At 47.7% G+C, this 15,947-nt stretch overlaps 1 protein-coding gene across 8 annotated transcripts in view; it reads left to right on the forward strand.

The window, feature by feature from the left end:
- The window catches only part of IQSEC3 (IQ motif and Sec7 domain ArfGEF 3), a 174,661-nt gene that overhangs the window by 66,688 nt on the left and 92,026 nt on the right, over positions 1 to 15,947 (forward strand). For 6 of the 8 annotated variants that reach the window (XM_077339967.1, XM_077339968.1, XM_077339970.1 and 3 more), the window contains exon 2: positions 10,756 to 10,836. In XM_077339967.1, the coding sequence (XP_077196082.1) occupies positions 10,756 to 10,836 (81 nt within the window). Of the gene's footprint in view, positions 1 to 10,755; positions 10,837 to 12,232; positions 12,315 to 15,947 lie in introns of all 8 variants that reach the window. The other 2 variants (XM_077339969.1, XM_077339974.1) reach the window with 1 other exon arrangement.

The following is a 15,947-nucleotide window of genomic DNA, read 5'->3' on the forward strand; positions in this document are numbered from 1 at the left end:
CTTGAAGACTGCCAGTGACTAGATGTGCATCCAACCTTTGCTTGAAGAGTGCTAGTGACTAGATTGGGTTGGACTAGATGGCCTCTGTGGTTCCTTCCATCTCTACAATTCTGTTTCTGTCCTGTGAGAACTGAATGTGTACTCTAGAATGTTCCCCCTTCCCCACAATTCCGTGCCAGGCAAAGTAGAAAAAGTTCCTTGGAGGAAAGTTTTTGAAACTTATCTCCCTAGGTCTTCAGTATAGATGTTCTGGGATTCATCCCAGACATGTTTGGTCATTCTCATTATTCATTAGGACACCAGCTCTCAGCACAGCTGTTTTATTGGGACTGCTCCCAAGAAACCGATTTAGCGCTAATGACAGTGAATGGGATCTAGCTGTTGCTTAACCAAGGAGGCGCTCGTGTGCGTTGTCCTTGTGCTAGGCAGCGAAATGGCACTTAGCCGATGCTGAAATAGGTGGCAGGTTCCAGAGTTGGTTCTCTTCTTATGCAACATGTCAAGGAAAGAGAGTTTCACATGTGCCATGATTAGTGATGCTTCAGTTGGGGAGGGGGTGGAATTTGTGCTGTTCTATGATCTTGCGTCAGTGCAGAGTTTGTGCCAGATGCCACCAGCAAAATCAGAAGGAATTTAGAGAGCACCATGTGCAGCCATCTTGGGGGAAGCTCAAAGAAGTTCTCTAAGGAGTTGTGAGTTTCTCATAAGGTGCTGTGGCCAGTGGTAGAATATAGGCTTTGCCCACGGAAGGCCCTGGATGAAAGCCCTGGCACCTCCAGGCGTGGATAGTCACACATTACATAGTCACACATTACTCTCACCTTGCAGTCCAAATCTGATCAATGTCCCCCCTGGAATCATAGAACTCCCACAGCAAGTTTGTTGATAGGACCTCCGGCAGACACGCTGTGGACACAAAGGCTAAGTCATGAGTAAACCAAAGCAGGCTTGGGATTGGGAGAGACTGGTGACCACCCTTACCATCCATCCTACCCCGAGAGGCCATCAACTGGACTTGAGCTAGATGGGTGAATCGTCTTAGTCCAAAGCTGCTGTATACCGTCCGCTCTAGAATGGCCCCTAATTTTTTGCTTAAAACACAATTGGGACTTTCTGCCCATGACTGAATGTTTTGTTGTCTGTAGTGTCTTGTATTAGCTTTGCAGCTCAACCTGCAAGATATGCGTATGTGGGTGGGTGGGGGGGACCCTCATTTTGTGACAAAGGGAGCAGAACATCCGGGCCAGCTCTCACCAGCATTCGACTTGCGACCCCATGCAGTAAAAGCGCATTGGGGAGCAGAGAGGAGACGCATGGCTCCAGCGGGGGAGCTTATTGCTAGGTAACCGCTGCGTGCCATTTTCTAAAACTCCGACAAATATATGCATGCAGCGAGATCTCGTACATGACCTTTTCCAGATTTGTAATTAGTTGACTTTGTATGTCCTTTGAACTGATCTTCCAAATGCTGCCATATGGGATAGGTTCGTGACTCGCTGTGTCCTTAAGGAGCCACAAGAAGTAACAAGCCACAGTCCCGGGAAGGCTTTGGAAGCAACCCCGTTAGTCCCCGATATGTAGGGGCTGCTTCAGATGGATGATGATGATGATGATGATGATGATGATGATGACGACTTTAATTTCTTACCCACCACTCTCAGCAAGCCGGCTCGTGGCGGTTTACAGCATAAAAACCTCACAACAATAAAATCCCATTAACCCCCCCATTAAAATACATAATGTTAAGAACAACCTGGCGGAGAAAAGAAGAAAAGAAAACTCCCAGTCCATCCCATACGGCAGTGGTCCCCAACCTTTTTATCACCGGGGACTGGTCAATGCTTGATAATTTTACTGAGGCCCGAGGGGGGGGGTAGTCTTTTGCTGAGGGACATCGTCGCCGCCTGAGCCATGCTCCACTTGCTTTCCCACCGGCGTCCCTGACTTCCCGCCGGCCACTGGGGGGCGCTGCCAGCAGCAGCTGCGCAGTGCCATGCCAAGGGGGAGCCCCAGCCATGGCAGTCGCCGGAGAGCACCAAAGGTGAGCTGGCAGCAGAGTGGCAGGGCAGCCCCCGAGGCAGCGCCCAGGAAGGAGAACGAGGAAAAACCACGGCCCAGTACCAACTGATCCACGGACCGGTCCCGGTCCCCGGACCGGGGGTTGGGGACCACTGCTATACGGTATACCTGCTTCCAGGGGAGCAGAGGGCTATGTCACAGCACTGATAAAGCCATTCTGACCAAGCAGTAATATCAGGGCACTCTCAGCCCCACCTGCCTCACAGGACGTCTGTTTTGGGGAGAAGAAGGGAAGGCGATTGTAAGCTGCTTTGAGATGCCATCTGGTAGAGAAAAGTGGTAAATAAAAACCAACTTCCTCTTCCTCTTCCTCTTCCTCTTCCTCTTCCTCTTCCTCTTCCTCTTCCTCTTCCTCTTCCTCTTCCTCTTCTTCTTCTTCTTCTTCTTCTTCTTCTTCTTCTTCTTCTTCTATTCATGCAGGAAAGTTGGCCTTTTTCAGTTTGTTCTAGTAACAAAACACTGAAGTTATTACCATAAAATAGAGAGAAGGGGATGACACAATTAATAACTTGGCATCAAAAAGAGAGATTGCTGGACTTCAAACTGTCAGATGAAAAATTCAATATAAGGGAAGAGAGGAAAACACACACAAACACTAGGGTTCTTAATGTTCTAACTGAGGGCATGGCCCATCCCATATGAAGAGGTAGAACATTATCATCTAAACACATTATCCAATTTTATTCCTGACTTTTTTTGTGTGTGATCATCTCATCGTAGCCTTGTGTTGGTGCAAATCTGTGCAGCACTTTGGGTCAGGAATTGTAGCGTCTTGTGTGGCTTTTAGGGGGATTAATATTTAGAAAATGCTTCAACTGTTTCCAAAGCTGAGAGAGAAAAGATGCTATGGGTCCCCGTTGTATGGCCTTATGTATAAGAAATTCTTTTCCTGACCACACAACATAGGAGAGAACAACCCCAGATCCAGGGCCGGGCGGCCAAGCCCTTTAAGGAAAGGTAGAGGGACTTGGGAATATTCAGTCCGAAGAAGAGGAGGTACAGAGGGGACATGCTTGGTCTCTTTAAATCTTTGAAAGGTTGTCACTTGGAGGAGGGCTGGGAATGGTTTCTGTTGGTAGCAGAGGAGAAGACCCACAGTAATAGCTTTAAACTACATGTAGAATGGTACTGGCTAGATATCAGGGGAAATTTTTTTTTCACAGAGTAATTTAGTAGTGGAATTAGCTACCTAAGGAGGTAGTGAGCTCCCCCTCACTGGTGGTCTTTAAGCAGCAGCTGGACAGGTAATTATACTGGAAGTTTTAGGCTGATCCTGCATTAAGCAGGGGGTTGGACTAGATGTCCTGTCTGGCTCCTTCCAATTCTCAGACACCATAATTCTAGAATCCAAGGCCTGCATGAAGAACATTCATGTTCCCAGCTGCTCCCATTAGACTGCACTGCCGCGAAGACAATTTCATAATTTGGATCTCTAAAGGAATCAGAGACTTCATGGAAAAGCACAGCATGGTTCCAGCATCATGGTATGAACCATTTGGTGGGCTGGAGGTATTGGGCTGCTTTCTCACTAAGAGCAGGGGCTGAGCACGTTTGCAAGCAAAACACAGCTACCCGGGTTACTGAGCACTGAGAAGGATCCAAATTAAAGAAGCAATAATATGGGGAGACCTGATTAGCTCTTGGGAACGGTGAGGAATCGCAAAAGCCATTTTCCCTTGAACTAGCTGATCGCAATGCAGTTCCATGGTCGATGGTGGTTACTGAAGGGAAATTACAGTTTAAAGATGAGCTGGCCAAGCAGAACTTGCAAAATTGCTTACAGGTGGCTCCTTTTTATCCCCAATAAAAAGGAGAGAATTACCATTTAGAACTATCTCAGCATGCAGAGTTTCATTCATTGGCACAGACTTGCGCTGGACTGTCTGGAGACATATTTTTGCTGCCCTTGGTGACCGTTCTGCACAGAATCAGAATCACAGAATCATAGAGTTGGAAGGGGCCACACAGGCCATCTAGTCCAACCCCCTGCTCAACGCAGGATCAGCCCAAAGCATCCTAAAGCATCCAAGAAAAGGGTGTATCCAACCTTTGCTTGAAGACTGCCAGTGAGGGGGAGCTCACCACCTCCTTAGGCAGCCTATTCCACTGCTGAACTACTCTGTGAAAAAATTTTTTTCTCATAAATGTTTCCCTCTTTGCACAGGCAAAGAGGGATCTGTCTCAGATCCTTTTATGAAGTTGTAAATTGGGTCAAACGTTTCTGACCCTGGGCAGTTGTACAGAGTTGAAGATGTGTACCCAAGTATCCCTTGACATTGTAAAATTTATTTGTGTTATATTTCTGTTTCAATTTATAGCCCCCACTGCTCTCAGCAATCAGGCTCGTGGCAGATCACACTAAAAACTCCAATAAAACATACAGTTGTCTCCATTAAAACAACCCCGATGGTGGTGACAATTCAAATCCCATCAAGCTAGCTAAAAATCTGGTCACAGGGGGACTCCAAGCACTGTCCCCATCACAGTAATGGTCGGCTAGTGGGGAATTCCAATTCAGACATTCCTTCTTCTCTGCCAGGGGGGTATCAGATCTTCCTGGGCTGGCCTCAGCCATAGACCTGGTGGAAGAGCTCTGTCCTACAGGCCATGCAGAACGCAGAAATCTCCCGCAGGGCCCTCAGCTTGTCCAGGAGCTCGTTCCACCAGGTCAGGGCTAGCGCCGAAAATGACTCCAGGGCTCATTTCTAGGATCTCACACTACTTCATTGGTACTCTTAAAAATAATACAGAATAGCAAAAAATGATACTACTGAGATATTCCCAACCAAGGGTCTGTGGAGCCCCAGGGGATCATGGGAGCTCTGGAGGGGATCTGCAGCTTTCCCCTCCTGCCTTAATGGAGTCGGCCACCAGCTTGGGAGCCAGCCGCTTCCATTGCTCCCCCTCTCGAGTTTGAGTGGGTTCTCTCATGTTTCTGTGCCTGGGAGGGGAAAAGTCTGAACTCTTACTCCCACCTTAAAATGCCTCCTGTCTCCCCTCCTCTCAGTTCTCCTTTTACTCCTGGTCATTCATAAGCCTCAAGGAGGAGAGATGAGCTTTTGGGGTAAAAACCATGTGAATAATATGAAGAATTCTTCTAGGACATGCTAGTTGTGAGGTTCTTTCTTTTGGACACCATCCAAACGTTGTTCCTTTTTGGTTTCTTGAGTCCACTGAAGAAGCAAATGTCTGTCAAAATGAAGTGGACCAGATCTGCATGTGAATTACAGTGTGACATTTAGGGCCCCATTTATAACCATTTTATTGTGCCTTGTTTGTGACTATAAATCCTCTAAAAGTTTTCTGAATATAATAATTTTATTGAAAAAAATCTCGTTGAATGTGTGTGGATTGTCTATACAGGGCTTTCTAGCATAGTGATTCCTGGCTTATCATGTTATTGACACATCCTGTGAAACTTCCTAGTTTTTTGCCGTCACTTTGAATTTTGGGAAACTTCCAAGGGGGCCTGGAGATCTCCCAGAATTACAAGTGATCGGAAGACAACAGTGAACACTTTTGCTGGAGAAAAGGGTTACTTTTTATGAGGATCTTCTCTTCCTCAAACCCTGCCCTCCCCAGGCTCTGCTTCCTAAATCTGCAGGAATGCCCCTATGTGGAGTTGGGAACCCCGCCCCTGCCTGTCCTCAGCTGGCCTCATTTCATTTCTGTGGCCCACAAGCAGCCTGGCTAGGACAGATGCTTTCTTGGAGAATTGTTGGTAATACTGCTATAGAGATGCCAACTTTTCTTTCTCTCAGGGCACCTGTGCCTTTAAGAGTTTGAAAAGAAATCTAGGAGATGAAGCTTTCTCCACAACTTTCATTTATTGCGTGCCATGAAATTTCCTTGCAAGTAGGACTGCAGCCCTAGCTGTACTCCTCGGCTGGAAAGAAGCCTAGTAGTGCAATCCCAGGCAGAGGTACACCTTTCTAAGCCCATCGGCATAAGTGGATTGAGGAGATGGACGTGTCAAGTTTGTATAAATACATTTCTACACAGTAATACTTTGATACCTGTGACTCTCCGGGGGGGGGGGGCGAGTTAGCTGTTTTAGTATTGTATTTTATTATAGTATTTTATGTCATAGTCCCATTGTATACAGCACTGGTCAGACCACACCTGGAGTACTGTGTGCAGTTCTGGAGGCCTCACTTGAAGAAGGACGTGGATAAAATTGAAAGGGTACAGAGGAGAGCGACGAAGATGATCTGGGGCCAAGGGACCAAGCCCTATGAAGATAGGTTGAGGGACTTGGGAATGTTTAGCCTGGAGAAAAGGAGGTTGAGAGGGGACATGATAGCCCTCTTTAAGTATTTGAAAGGTTGTCACTTGGAGGAGGGCAGGATGCTGTTTCCGTTGGCTGCAGAGGAGAGGACACGCAGTAATGGGTTTAAACTTCCAGTACAACGATATATGCTACCGTATTTGCCGGCGTATAAGACGACTGGGCGTATAAGATGACCCCCCAACATTTACACTCAAAATATAGGGTTTGTTACATTACATTATGCAAACTTAAATGGACTCCGGGGAATGGTAGAGGACAGGAAGGCCTGGAGGATCATTGTCCATGGGGTCGCGATGGGTCGGACACGACTTCGCACATAACAACAACACATTACATTATAGTACTGAAGTGCACCCGGCGTATAGGACAACCCCCCCCCCCCACTTGGAGGCATGTTTTTCAGGGGGGAAAAAGTAGTCTTATACGCCAGCAAATACCGTAGATATGAGGGGGAAAAATTCACAGAGTAGTTCAGCAGTGCCATAGGCTGCCTAAGGAGGTGGTGAGCTCCCCCTCACTGGCAGTCTTCAAGCACAGGTTGGATACACACTTTTCTTGGATGCTTTAGGATGCTTTGGGATGATCCTGCGTTGAGCAGGGGGTTGGACTAGATGGCCTGTATGGCCCCTTCCAACTCTATGATTCTATGAGTTTTATTGTTGTGAACTGCCCTGAGCCCATATGGGAAGGGGTGGTATAGAAGTTTCATCATCCTCATCATCATCATCATCTCCTTCTTTTACTCTCTGTTCAAAATATGCAGAGGGCAGAGGGCCTGTTATCCATATTGATCTACGATCTTCTATATCAGCCTTTCTCAACTTTTGAAAACCCCCTGAAACATTCTTCAGGCTTCGAGAAACCACAGAAATGGCATGATCGTGCAGAATATGGTTGGGAAGCAGAGCTGTGTACATGTCCACCTGGGGCCCCTCCCCTTCCCAACCCCTCTAGGCCCATCATTGGCCATTGGAGGGGGGGGGGGTTTCGACAGCACCATATATAGTCAATATCACCCGATAAACGTTTAACAAATTTTAAAGATGTATACAAAATTAATTCCCACCCATTCAGGAAACCCTTCCAAAGCTGTCAAGAAACCCTGGGGTTTCACAAAACCCTGGCTGAGAAAGCCTGCTTGACATCAATAGATGTCATAATTTTAAAATGCTGGCAAATAGGACTAAGGAATGCGTGCAGAAGAAAAATCCTCCATTTTGCCCTGATGGCAAGGAAATGTCCCCTAGGTTGCCTCGCACCCACGGAGTAGCCTGTGAGATGACTGGTTTTCATTGTCAAGTTCTTCTGTGACGACATTCTCATTTTTAAAATGGCTTTGATTGAGTCAGTGTTCCGTAACAAAAACAGAAGCACGTCTTGCGGCAAGCCAAATTGGATCTGAACAATCATGATGGGAAAAGTTTGTACCTATTGACTTTCTCCTTGCGACAGAGCTGTTCTTCTAACCCCAAGAGCCCTGCTAGGCAGAAAGAATTGCTAACCACAATGACTAGAAATCTCAAGTAGTGGCGTATTCTTTGCAGGAAGACAGGTCAGAAGTGGTAGAGCTCTGATCTGTTGTCTTTTTGGGGGGTAATTTTAGCTTGACCTTTCCCTTTCAGCAGACTTCAGGGTGGATTAGAGTGGGAAAAGCCCCGCTAAAACCAGAGAGAGGAGAGCATTCTGTACTATTTCCCCAACTTTTCAATTCTACAAAATGACACTTCAAAAGGCACATCAATACACTGATCATTGCGGGGTCTGGTGCATTCTTCTTGTGCCTTGAAGTCCCACAGCACAGGGGCATAGAGCACATCGGTATGGCCTCATCCACAGCTGACTGAGAGCTAATACGGCTGTCCTGAAAGCTTGGAAATGAAAAGGAATTTATTATCTTAATATCCTTTGTTGGAGATGTAATCCTGTTAAACCATGTTTTTTGCATTTGTTCGATTACTAAGGCTCATTAGTTAGAAGCAGTTAATAATAATAAGAAGAGTCGGTTCTTATATGCCGCTTTTCCCTACCCGAAGGAGGTTCAAAGCGGCTTACAGTCACCTTCCCTTCCTCTCCCTACAACAGACACCCTGTGGGGTGGGTGAGGCTGAGAGAGCGCTGATATCACTGCCCGATCAGAACAGTTTTATCAGTGTCATGGCGAGCCCAAGATCACCCAGCTGGTTGCATGTGGGGGAGCGCAGAATCGAACCTGGCATGCCAGATTAGAAGTCCACACTCCTAACCACTACACCAAACTGGCTCTCTTAAAAGGAAGAGGAGATGGTAGTCTATGCAAGATGAACAGACACAATGGCCTGTTGCTTGGGCAACAAACTATGGACTTTGAGACGTCGTCTGATTTGTTAGTTTTGGCTAAAATGTCTTCCCAACAGCTAGAAGAATAAAAGCCCCTCACCTTTAATGGGACAGTACTTTGGAATCTGTGCTATGCTTTATATCAGGGGCAGTCAAACTGCAGCCCTCCAGATGTCCACGGACTACAATTCCCATGAGCCCCTTCTTTGGCAGGGGCTCATGGGAATTGTAGTCCATGGACATCTGGAGGGCTGCAGTTTGACTGCCCCTGCTTTATGTAACTGATGCTTATCGATATTATTCAGCTCAGTGAGGAAAGCAGGACGAGTTCATTAAAACCTGGATTTAATTTACTGTGTTTTTGAACAGTAAATCTGGTGAGTAATGTAATTTAGAAATCATTTGTTTTCTTTGTTTTAATTATTGATAATGTGGGGTTTTTTTTTGTAAAGTGGATACTTAGTAGGTATTAGATTATCTTGTGATAATACAAAAGACGTCGAGAGTTGTAATATTACGGGACATGATGTAATGCAGGGGTAGTCAAACTGCAGCCCTCCAGATGTCCATGGACTACAATTCCCATGTGCTCCTGCCAGCAGCATTGGCAGGGGCTCATGGGAATTGTAGTCCATGGACATCTGGAGGGCCGCAGTTTGACTACCTCTGATGTAATGTAATGGAGCAAAAGAATTGCAGTTGGAGCCCATGGAGAATTTCCATGTAAGGAAAGGATTTCTGTACGTGAAATGTGACGTCTTCTTTAAGAAGTCCTATAAAGATAGGTTGAGGGACTTGGGAATGTTCAGCCTGGAGAAAAGGAGGTTGAGAGGGGACATGATAGCCCTCTTTAAGTATTTGAAAGGTTGTCGCTTGGAGGAGGGCAGGATGCTGTTTCTGTTGGCTGCAGAGGAGAGGACACGCAGTAATGGGTTTAAACTTCAAGTACAACGATATAGGCTAGATATTAGGAAAAGGTTTTTCACAGTCAGAGTAGTTCAGCAGTGGAATAGGCTGCCTAAGGAGGTGGTGAGCTCCCCCTCACTGGCAGTCTTCAAGCAAAGGTTGCATACACACTTTTCTTGGATGCTCTCAAAGACTACAGTCTTTGGTACTTTCCTACGAAGAAGGTCCTATTTGTTCACATGAATTGGCTTTCCACGCCATGACAAAGTGGCAAGCTTATGTGTTTTTATAATCCCAAGTTCTCATTGGTCTCATCATCCCTGGAATCGGCAGCCAGGAGTGGAGGTGGACAAGAGGATACAATCCTTCCTTCCTTCCTTCCTTCCTTCCTTCCTTCCTTCCTTCCTTCCTTCCTTCCTTCCTTCCTTCCTTCCTTCCTTCCTTCCTTCCTTCCTTCCTTCCTTCCTTCCTTCCTTCCTTCCCTTCTCCATTCTCTCCTCCCTCCCTCCCTCCCTCCCTCCCTCCCTTCCTTCCCTTCTCCATTCTCTCCTCCCTCCCTCCCTCCCTCCCTCCCTCCCTCCCTCCCTCCCTTCCCTTCTCCATTCTCTCCTCCCTCCCTCCCTCCCTCCCTCCCTCCCTTCCTTCCCTTCTCCATTCTCTCCTCCCTCCCTCCCTCCCTCCCTCCCTCCCTCCCTCCCTCCCTCCCTCCCTTCCTTCCTTCCCTTCTCCATTCTCTCCTCCCTCCCTCCCTCCCTCCCTTCCTTCCCTTCTCCATTCTCTCCTCCCTCCCTCCCTCCCTCCCTCCCCTCCCTTCCTTCCCTTCTCCATTCTCTCCTCCCTCCCTCCCTCCCTCCCTCCCTTCCTTCCTTCCCTTCTCCATTCTCTCCTCCCTCCCTCCCTCCCTCCCTCCCTTCCCTTCTCCATTCTCTCCTCCCTCCCTCCCTCCCCTCCCTCCCTCCCTTCCTTCCCTTCTCCATTCTCTCCTCCCTCCCTCCCTCCCTCCCTCCCTCCCTCCCTTCATTCATTCATTCATTCATTCATTCATTCATTCATTCATTCATTCATTCATTCATTCATTCATTCATATACTGCCCTCCACAGTGGCTCAGCTCATGAGTGAATGACCCGAACTCTCACCTGCTGCTGTTTGTCTTCTGTTATAGGAATGAGACTGTTTTACACCAGTTCTGCTGTCCAGTGGCTGATGCGGAGCAGAAGCCTTCCTCGACAGATTCTTCTCCAAGGTGAGAGAGCTTGTCCGCTGATGTCCTGCCGGCTCTTCTTTTTAAATTTTCTCTCCCCTGTTTCCCCCACTTCCCCTTCCCCACAAAACATGCAAGTGTTGGGCTTCGCTTTGCTCACAGCCTCTCCCCTCCAGATCAGCCTAGGTTGCTGCCAGGAGTAACACTTTTGCTCTGGCATCCGATTGGAGAAAGATGGCCTTCCCAGCATGCTTTAGGTACTCAGTTCTGTCCCTTCTCAAGTGTCCCGGGAGAGTGGCAGCAACAGAAGATCCCATTGGTCAGAAAAGCCAAAAGGTCAAGCAAGACATAGAGGCCCAAACTGTATCAGGGGATGGGTGCAAAACGAGAGTTGATCCGGAGAAGAGAAATAGAGCTGGGTTTTTGTACCCTGCTTTTCACTACTCGAAGGAATCCCCAAGTGACTTACAAACACTTTCCCCTTCCTCTCCCCACAACAGACACCCTATGAGGTAGGTGGGGCTGAGAGAGCTCTAAGAGAACTGCACTGCAAGAACAGTCGTAAGAGAACTGCGACTAGCCCAAGGTCAGCCAGTTGGCTGCATGTAGAGAACTGGGAATCAAACCAAGGTCTCCAGATTAGAGTCCACTGCTCTTAACCACCACACCAGGGCCTCTTCTGCACACGTTAGATAATGCACTTTCAATGCACTTTAGAAGTAGATTTTCCTGTTCTGCACAGGAAAACCCAGCTGCCAAAGCACATTGGAAGTGCATTATCCTATGTGTGCAAAATGGGCCCAGGAGTGGCCAGCTTTTGGCTCTCCAGATGTCGATGGACTATAATTCCCATAAGCCCTTGCCAGCACTGACAGGGGATCATGGGAATTGTAGTCCATGGACATCCGGATGACCACAGTCAGGTCACCCCTGCACTAAAACAATGCTGCTCTCAGGAGGCCTTTGGGATCTTGAATACGGTCCATCTTCCACTGACTCGAAGGGGTGGGGGGCAGGGCCTAGAAAGGCAAAAATAGGGCTGCTTCCTCAATAAGGTTTTTCCTCCATGCCCCTCCCCCGCAGCAGTCCTTCTTTCAGTGGTTTCTCTATGCAGCCATCCCATTTCGGGGTTTCCCCTTGGCTCCTCTGCAGGATTCTCCAAACCTGCTTTGGTATGATGTTTCCTGAAAAACCATCACTGAAGTGGGTTTGAGGGAAATGTAGTGGGGAATATGTGGATTCCCCTACCTCGCACCTGCATCCAGCAGCATCTCTTTTAACACCTGTCCTCTCTTCCATATTGCTGGGGTCTCCCCTTGATGGGATGGGGGGAAAGGTAGGTGTGATAGGACCTGGCAGGCACGAGGGGGAAGCACAGAGAAGGAACGTCTCTGTGCAGAAGCTCTGTTATTGCTGCGAAATTCCTTTGCATTTGCAGCGGCAGTGAGAACAGACCGGAGAACCATCCCCGTGGAGAAGCTACCCAAGAGAGGGGAGGACACAGCAGGGAATGTGAACAGGTTTGTTCCCAGCAAGCCTGATCCAGAACCAGTGGTCAAAGGTCAGGTCTTACCTCCTGGCTGGTTTAAACAGGAGGCCTCTTGGCCTGTCTGGCTGATTTTCCTGCCCTTCCTTCCACTGGACTGAACTTGGGAGCCATGGGAAGGCCTTTAGCAAGGGGCCGTTCAGTGATGTTCATGGAACAAGGTCTGCTAGAGTTGCTGGGTCCCCTGGCCAGGTTGGGAAACTCCCGGAAATTTGGGGATGGAACCTTGAGAGGACAGGGACCATACTGGGGTAAAATGCCAGAGTCCAGTCTCCAAAGCATATGTATATATTTTCCAGGGAACTGATCTCTGGAGGTGAGCTGTAATTCTGGGGGATCCCCTAAGACCAGCAAAGACTAGACTGATCCACTTGGAGGCTTCCTTCTACCTCTGGATAATCACAGAGGTGTAGTGGATGGATGAAATGGAAACACTAGGACCGTTTACGCCTGGAGGTTTTCATGCCGGGCTGGAGACTGAAGTTTTAGTCGTGGCAGGTTGCCCCACCTCTTCCTGCACCCACACAGGGGAGCATTTGGCCTGGTGCACCTCATCCGCCCCCGATCTTTGCTCCTGACAGGGGGGTGGAGCAGTGAAGTTCCCAGTGCATAAATGGTCTAGGAGCTCCAGGATCTTGTTATGGAAAAGGGAGCAGGGTGGCACCGATTGACAAATTTTCCTAGGCCCCCAGAAAGCCAAAGTCCTCTCCAGTCTTCTCCTCTTTCCCCCTGCAACACATGCTTGAGCTTCACCGCCTGCCCTGGGTTAGGATTCCCAATCCAAAATGCCTTCTGTCTTTATGCATGCACTTGAAAAAAACAACAACAACACAACCCTGTTTCATGTTGGCTGTAGGATCTTCACATTGCATTTGCAATATCAGTTGCCTTATTGACTGCGTTGGCACATAGCTGGGTTTGCACAGACTTGCTTTGTGCGGCATAACCATTTCAAAAAATGCACAGAGCTCCAGGATTTGGTGATGAATTAATTGGGAAGAAGTGAGAGGCAAGGCTGTATATATAGAAGCAGAACCAGCAACCACTATCTAGCTATCTCAACTTTAGTACATTCGCTTGCCCTGGGAGTTTTGCAACGAGAAACTATGAGCACGGATCAGGGGAATTATTATATTACAAGAAGCAGGTGCAATAATTCCCTTCTGAGCACCTTGATGGTAGTTACGTGCTGATCCTCCGACAGAGAAAAGCTGTGTGTAACTCATTCCCTTTGGTCCCAGGGAAGCACAGCTTTACCAGCTGCAAGGACATGAAATTGATCTGTATTTTAAAAATCTCAACGCTCCAACCCTCCGCCATGGTCAGACACAGCTCTTGGTTGCTGTCTTAATTCCTCTGACACACACGTGTAGATCATTCCTACCAAAACTGAACCTGCACTTGCAAAACTGAGCTCCCTTTTATGTGAATTTGCAGTGAATGCAGCGCATCTATGCGGGAATGCATTTCCCAAAGGAACTCGGATCAGCTTCTGTTTTGAAATTCTATGTATCGACCCTAGACTCTGCAGAAGTTAGCAAATGATGGTCCTTTACTGTGCCATTACGAAATTGTTCCATGGTTATTTGCATATATCTCTGAGAGCACACAGGTTAAGACACCAACACGCCTCTTTCCCAGGCAGAAATGTGCATAACGGAGCATTAGCTGGGATATGCTCTCAGCTGCTCTAGCATTTCAAATTATAATGTTTACAGTTTTGTACGGCATCTTCATCAGGGGCCAAAGCACACGCATAATTTTCTCAGTAAGACTGTCACAAACCAAGGCGACTTTCTCGTAGGAGACAAGACAACTGAGACATTCTTCATAGAAAAGAGTTCTGGGCTGTTTATTGTGCCCAAGAAGGTACATCTGGAAACATAGAATCATAGAGTTGGAAGGGTCACTTAGTCCAACCCCCCTGTACAGTGCAGGAACTCACACTACCTGCCCACCCACAGTGACCCCCAATTTCATTCCTCCACCAAACTTCTTGATAGAAAGTCTATTGCTAAGAATGACTGGCTTGACCAGTCTTAAGATAGATATAGACACCCCTGCTTGCCCCCACGAAAACTTCACCTTCCCACCATTGCAATTCCCACAGCCGAAGGGCTTTTTCTTTCATTCATTCATTCATTCATTCATCATTCATTCATTCATTCATTCATTCATTCATTCATTCATTCATTCATTCATTCATTCATTCATTCATTCAATTTATTACTCGCCTCTCCCCTAAGGCTCAAGGCGAGTTACAATGTTAAAAACCCCAATAAAACCCCCATACACAATAAAACACAGTACAAAGATGTGGTGGCAAAAACAATAAGTACCACCCCGAAGAAACCACACTGGAGGGGAGGGAGAAAGAGGGCGCTATTGGCATCCACTACTGCTCCTCCAATCCTATACGGGGCCCCTGATTTCCCTTGCCACCCACCCTCAACCAACAACCTGGCGAAAGAGCTCCGTTTTACAGGCCCTGCGGAAAGATGGCAGCTCCTCTGGGAGCTCATTCCACCAGGTTGGGGCCAGAACCGAAAAGGCCCTGACCCTGGGTCAAACTGCGGCCCCTCCAGATGTTCATAGATTACAATTCTCATGGGAATTGTAGGCTATGGACATCTGGAGGGCCGACGTTTGACTACCCCTGACCTGGAGAGTTCACATCTTAGGAGCGATTTCAGCCAGCTGGGTAACTTTGGGTTAGTTACAGTCCTATTAGAGCTGCTCTCAAAGACCAGTTCTGTCGAGCTCACCCCACCCCCACCTACATCACAAGGTGTCTGTTGTGGGGAGAGGAAGGGAAGGCGATTGTAAATCATTTTCAGACTCCTTCGGATAGTGAATAGCAGGGTATAAAAGAGCTGTTCTTTTGCACTTCACTACCCGAAGTAGTCTCAAAGCAGCTCACAATTGCCTTCCCCTCCCCACAACAGACACCCTGTGAGGCTGGTGGTGCTGAGAGAGCTCTGACAGGACTGCTCTGTGAGAACAGTTCCAGGGTCCACTGAGTAGTGGCTCCAGGCTGCAGTGTCCACTGATATTCACCTGGGAGTAGCATTTGCTCTCCCCTCTGCTTATGCTGGGCTCTAACATGCTGCAGTGAATCTCTTGCACATTCTAACAGCCGGGATGACATGGGTGGAGAGAGAGAATATCTTGTACATCCATGGCCACTTCCAAAGAATATATGTAATAAACAGACACCCTATTTGAGTTGCCAGCCATAAGGAAATTACTCTTAGGAGAGGCACAGAAATATATTAGAATACAAACACCAAGTATTAAAACCCAACCTGGATAGCTCAAGCAAGCCCGATACCCTCAGATTTGGGGGAAGATTTTAAGTTCAGCAGTGGAATCCACTGCCTAAGGCAGGGGTAGTCAACCTGTGGTCCTCCAGATGTTCATGCACTACAATTCCCATGAGCCCCTGCCGGCAGGGGCTCATGGGAATTGTAGTGCATGAACATCTGGAGGACCACAGGTTGACTACCCCTGGCCTAAGGAGGTCCCCCTCACTGGCAGTCTTCAAACAGCTGCTGGACAGATACTTCTCATGGGTGCTTTAGGCCAGTGGTCCCCAACCTTTTTCTGG

Source organism: Paroedura picta, chromosome 5 (assembly GCF_049243985.1).
Source record: "Paroedura picta isolate Pp20150507F chromosome 5, Ppicta_v3.0, whole genome shotgun sequence".
NCBI classification, from domain to species: Eukaryota; Metazoa; Chordata; class Lepidosauria; order Squamata; family Gekkonidae; genus Paroedura; species Paroedura picta.